The sequence below is a fragment of the Ochotona princeps genome, chromosome 5 (genome assembly GCF_030435755.1).
Source record: "Ochotona princeps isolate mOchPri1 chromosome 5, mOchPri1.hap1, whole genome shotgun sequence".
NCBI classification, from domain to species: domain Eukaryota; kingdom Metazoa; phylum Chordata; class Mammalia; order Lagomorpha; family Ochotonidae; genus Ochotona; species Ochotona princeps.
Window position 1 is genome coordinate 85,981,363 of NC_080836.1, and position 6,000 is coordinate 85,987,362.

Genomic DNA, 6,000 nt, shown 5'->3' on the forward strand with positions numbered 1-6,000 from the left:
ATGCCCTTTTATTTCCTTTCAGGAATAAATCTGAGCAATGGAATGGCTTGTGATCGTCCACCCAGCCAGCCATATCAGATTTATCAGAAAGAAAGAATGAAAACTGGCCCAGAGGACTCCTGTAGTGGCTGAGTGGCAAGTTACTGGGAAAGACATACAAGAGGAAGAATACATTTAATGGTGGAAAGGAAAGCATACACTCACATGTGTAAACTCAGTAACTAGTAAGACGTAGAGGACCAACAGTAATGCGGGGGTGAATGTGAAGACAGATGACAGATAGTACTTCTATTTCAGAACCCAAATGATGAGAGCTCATGAATACTAAATATTTGAAGCCACTTACAGGAGGAAATACAATTTTCCACTAAATGAGTGCAAACTCTGAAGATTAGCCAACGACTACTTACTGTGTTCTGGTTAGAATAAAAAATACATAAATCTTCCGTGAAGTGCATGCCCTGTTAAATATTCTAATGTAATTTCTTCAATATAACACGTTTCCAATGAGTAAGTGAAAAAAATATATATAAAGTGCCTTGATTTTCAACAAAATTTGGCTTTCTCTGCATGCATAATTAAAATGCACAAAGGTAGGTGAGGTTTACAGAAAAAAAAATCAGTCATCCTGACACAAGCGGAGTGCTTCACTGCATCAGGACGGAACACTGAGATTTTCAAGTTACAGACTCAGTAGCAAGCCTATTAATTTACTTACAAATCATACGTGAAAAAAAATTTCATCTAAAAATTCCCACTCCACATACATAAGAATTTCAAAATTACAAGAAAAAAGGGAAACAGTGCACTCATGTGCTTACAGTACACACAACGAAGGACACGATGCTGTCTTGCAAATATCTGTAACATTCTTTCATCATCTCACCAGGTTTTATTAACATATTTCTCAAATGTAAAGAAAGCCAAGTGTGGAGATATAACACTATATTGTAACATGTAGGAAAGAGTATGTGCTCCTATAGAATGAAGGGCAGGGGTAAGTTATTTGTAAAGCACAGATAGGAACTGAATGTCTTCATCACACAAGTATTAGGGTATGTAGGAGTGTCACTTCAATAGTGCTAGATAAAAATATGTATTTCCAAACAATTACAGTATTGATAATTATCGATTATGTAAGAAAGCTGAAAATTCTACAATTATTCCTTTGGGTGGTAAAGTTGTATAACTGCCATTGAAAGGCTCCCTGCCTATAACATGCCAAATAAAATTAATCATTGGAAATGAGATGTCCTTCAGAATTATTAGAGAACTCGCTTCTTTAAAGCTTTTTTTTTAGTGGAAGAAGAAAACAGGTCTTTTCGCATGACAAATATTTTAACAAGTACTTTAAAAACCTAGTCCTCAGAATCCCTCACCCTATATTTTTATTCTGTTCACATAGAGCAGTAAATAAGGTGCATTCCTTCTGCTTCTTAAGAAATTAGCATTTCAAAATATGCCACTTTCCCCTGAACTCCAAGCGTGTCTAATAATGCGAGAAGCAGATTGTCTTCCCTCGTTTCCTTAATTTGTTTCATCTAAAAGCAATTCACTCAACATCTTGTCGCCCTCTGGCAGCTTAGTTTACTTATCCGCACTTAATTTCTCATTTGGACCAAAACAAACTCTTCCAAACTGCTACTGACTGCTACCCGCGAGAGAAGAGACCCACGACACGTATTTACTGGGGAGCACACAGCCACACACATGCATGGCCACAACACACAGAGCCTCACTCAGACCCAGACAGGCACTTGTTTTTACAATAACGGAGCATTCAACCCAGCTGAACTTTCCCTGCCAGGTGCGGCGGAGCAGAAACAAAAAAGAAGTCCCCAGGGGCATTTACAGTTTCCAATGGGTCACCTTAGTATGCGTGTTGCAATTATACCAGGGATGCACCCGAGCGCTTCTCTTTGTGCGGCCCTTTCATCTGGATCACTTTGTGTTCTGAACAAGTGAGGCTCGCCTTTGTGCCCCCAGAATTTCAAGTACAGAGTCACACTCGGAACAACAATGGCACACTAATCCTGGTGCTCTAAATGGGCTCACTTGTGGGTCTGACAATTCGACCGGGGAAAGGAGAGAAGAACGAGGGCAAGAGCTGGTGTAGCCTGAGACGAGGAAGAGGACAGCTGCAGAACTAATTTGGATTACATTCCTCGCAGAAATTCTGAAAGGGGCTTTTCGGCATAGCTCAACCCGGAGCCGCACAGTTCATACCAAATTGCTGCGGACCAGGAGCGCGGTCCTCCAGCGGCTGAACCACACAGACCCCCAGTAGGTCGCCTCGCAGAAATTCCTCTCGCCCAAGCCTGCATGTCAGTCGTAACTGCTTTTGAATGGGTCAATGTGCATAATCAACCCATTGAGGGAAAATATGAAGGGACTGGGAGTGGGCAGGGAGATAAAAAGGGATGTATCTAAGAGGCCGCTTGGAATCTCAAGTCAGTGCGATTCCCGAGGTGGCTGGAGCGCGGGACCTGGTATGCATGAAGAATTTCGGAGTAATTGGAAGGGTGCAAACAGCGCCCATGTGCCAGGCGAAGGTCATTCTGAAAGGCTCCAAGATTGTAACTTGTTATTTACTCGGCAGGGAGGGGGAGGTGGGGGCGGAGCGGGAAAACTATCTCGCGCTGTTCTCTTGGTGAGGTGAGGTCAGGGGGACACCGTCGGAGGCCTAAAGCTCTCCCCTTCGCCACTCCCGGCGCCTTTATCTCCTCAAGCTGCCTCCCACGCTCCCGCCAGCAGCCCCAGATGGCTCCGGAAATCTCCCAGGCTTTCCAAAAGCTGCCCTCCGCCCCTGCCCTGGGCGCGTCAGACACCGGCTCTCCTCACTCCTTTCCAGTCCCTGGTTTATCCTCAGGAAAGTCCTAGTGTTGGAAACTTTGAGCTCCCTATGCGTGCAGGTGCTGCTGTCATTAGCCCTGCCAGCCGCGGCGCGCCAGCCCCCTGCGCGGCCCCTCGGGGTCAATTAGCCCTTTGCCTCTCCAGGTACCTGGGGCTCAAGCTCTCCAACAACCGCCGGCCGCACTCGGAGTGCAACAGCCGCGCCAGCCCCGGGTTAAATCAGTTCGCGCAACCGCCAGGCTCCGCAGCCGGGCCGGGCAGTAAACAGAGAAGTTGGAGGGAGACCGGCCAATAGCAAGTTGAACTACAGGAAGAACTCTTCCCAGAGCCAAATGCAGCCACCAACGGGAAGGCCGGGCTCCTGGCTCAAGTATGCCAAGCCTCTCTGCTTTATTTATTTATATTTTAAGAGGACAGGCAGGCAAGCAAGAACCCCTTGAGTCAATGGAGGCGAGGACTACAGGACGTTGGACAAGGCCCGGAATTTCAGGCCCGGGGCCGAAGCACATCCGCCAGCCGTTCCCCAAGCTGCCCATGCTGGGCTCCATTAGTGTCTGACCCCACAAGGCTTGGGCGACTGAGAGCGCAGCGGCCGCAGGGAGCATGCACAGGTACATAGCCTGGCTTTAGCAGCTGCACAAGCCACCGTCTCCAGGCTCTGGAACAGCCCAGTAGGCACCGCCCCGGGACCCCAGACCTGCCCAGGCTCCGGCGGTGCGCGCTTCTCCGCCGCTTATTCCCTTGAGGGCCTAGACGGAAAGACTGTGGGTGTGGGTCTCCCGTGTCCCGAACAACAGGCACAAGCAGCAGAGATTCCTCTTTAGGCACCGGGAAAACACGCGAGGAAGAAAGACGGCGAGTTCCGGAGAGAGGATGGAAAGGGTTATGGGTGCAGAGTAATTTTTCACAATAAATAAAACACATGCGCGCCCGCGCAAACACGTACAGGGGTAAGTTTAGGATGGAGACTAGGGCAAGCAAGAGCCGGTACAAGAGACCCCAGCCCGGGGGGTTGTGGGGGGGGCGTCCTTCCATGCCCTGGGGCGTGCGGGTATCGGGGTGGGCGAAGAAAGCGACCGAAACACCGAGCACGCCGGCGGCAGCAGGTTCAACTGCTGGAGCGCCAGAAGGACCGCGACCCACCTGACTGAGAAGCGCCGTGCTGGACGGTCCCCGCCGCCAGGAGAAGGCTCACCCAGACCCACAGTCCTGTCGCCAGCTTCATTTTTTGCAAGTCTCAGGTCCCGTGCTGACAATTACATGTCCAAATGGCATAGCCCCTTTCGGGCAAGCGGAGGCTATCCCCCAGTCCGGAGCGAATGGGGGCGCGAAGGGGCGGGCGCGGCGCGCGCAGTCCACTGGCTCCCAGCGCTTGCGACAGAGTCCGCGCCCGCAGGCCCAGGGCTGGGCTCACCGGAGAGGAGTGGGCGCCGCGGGGCACCCGGGGGAGCGCTCAGGAATTGTGCGGGCTGCTCCGGGCGGACTGTGCAGCTATTTCCCTGTGGGAGCTTCGCGCTCTCGCTCCCTCTTCACTTTCTCTCTCTTTCCCTGGTTGGTCAACAATAAAAAGGAAGAGGGGGGGAAAAAGGTTTCCAAAAAAAGTTGATTGCAAAGAGGCGGTAGGTTTCCGGCCTCTCCCCCACCAGCCGGGCTATGTTCGGCTCCCTTTTTCAGTTTCCTTGCACCTCCAGTCCAAATCGGGAGGCAAGAGGGGGGCGGGGGGAGCTTCTGGCTTCTCCCCCGATCCCGTCCTTTTTCCTGTCAGCTTTCCTCACACTTGTCCAGCGGCTGCGGTAATTAAAGCTCCGAGCGTCATTTTCAACGCTCCGCGGTCTCCAGCTGCAGCACCACGGAGAAATTAATAAGACTCTGGAATAAAAAAAAGGGGGGAGGGGGAACCTGGGGCAGAGGGGGTGGAAATAAAACAGCCCTCCACGCAACCAGGCAGGCTCGCCTCAGCCGCGCAAGCCCCGCCCCTGCTCTGACCCAGCTGGCCACGCCCTTCCCCCCCAAAGGGAGATCTTATTGGTTCAGCCACTCCCCAAAATCCTCAGCCTCCGGAGTTGGGAAAACACCTGTCAGCGAGAGGCAACCCGGAGGTGTGGGGGCGGGGAAGCTGGATTTAAAGGGATCACCTGAATCCAGATACCTCAACACTGTCCTTCCCGCCCAAGCAGAGGACCAAGGCAGATGGCCCCGGAGAGGTTTGCTTGGGGTATTTGTTTGTTTGTTTGTTTGTTTTGACCAGAAAACGTTCTCTCTGTCTCTCTTGGGAGTAATGCACAGGCAGAACTTTACCTAGTGATAGGAAAGTCAGTGGAGCTTTTGGCGAAAGCAGCTGCCCCCTTTATGCATTCTTGCTCCACATTTACAAGGTAATTCAAGGACCGGGTAAGGTAACTGGTAGCCTCCGCATCCAAGGTAGTCCTGGGGGGATAACTTACCCGGTTCTCCACTTTCCTCTTCCCTCCCACCATTGCCAGCTTCCGAGAGAAGAAAGACTGCACCAAAGGAAGAATCAGCGTTTGCACAGACACATCCTTTGACTTTAATGTTCTTAGGGACCTTCCCCCTCCCCCCCCCATGCTTGTTTGGAGTTCATTCTGATTATGCACCTTGTAGTCCAAAGCTGCGGATTTGAATTTAAAGGGCTAACCATCATTGCAAGCTCTAAATATTAAGGAGGCCCTGTAGGAACATAATGGACCTCAAATGATGAGGCTTAATTCTACTAGTAGATGCAGCTAAACAAACTCCCTTGATGCAGCCCTGGGAGTTACCTTCCCTAATCCTCAGGTCGCTGCCAGCCTTGGGATTCTGAGAAGTTTTTGAATCTAATTAGTGTATCCTGGGATTGGATCCTACTAACGTGCATACTCTTGCCTTTTACAGCCGGAAACTACGCAGGGCAGGGCCAGAAACTCCTGGGAGTAGTACGTTATCAGTGTGCTATTTACACAGGCATTCTATGTATGATTTATTTTGCCTTTTCTTGTTTCTCAAGAAACAGAAAATATATAAATGAAAAGTATCAGGGGAACTTAAACCAAAGCATCCGTATCTGCTCTCCTCAGTTGCAACCTTCCTTTTCTCTCCCACATCTTTTATGTCTAGCCCTGTCCCTTAAGAATTTCCCTGGAACAAATA

General features: G+C 50.2%; 1 protein-coding gene across 4 annotated transcripts in view; it reads right to left on the reverse strand.

Annotated features, from left to right (window-relative positions):
• Nucleotides 1–4,715, reverse strand: part of ERBB4 (erb-b2 receptor tyrosine kinase 4) — a 1,037,128-nt gene extending 1,032,413 nt beyond the window's left edge. For all 4 annotated transcript variants that reach the window (XM_058664956.1, XM_058664954.1, XM_058664957.1 and 1 more), the window contains exon 1: nt 3,997–4,715. In XM_058664956.1, coding sequence (XP_058520939.1) covers nt 3,997–4,078 — 82 coding nt within the window. In that variant the 5' untranslated portion in view covers nt 4,079–4,715. The remainder of the gene's footprint in view (nt 1–3,996) is intronic.
• Nucleotides 4,716–6,000: the final 1,285 nt, after the last annotated feature.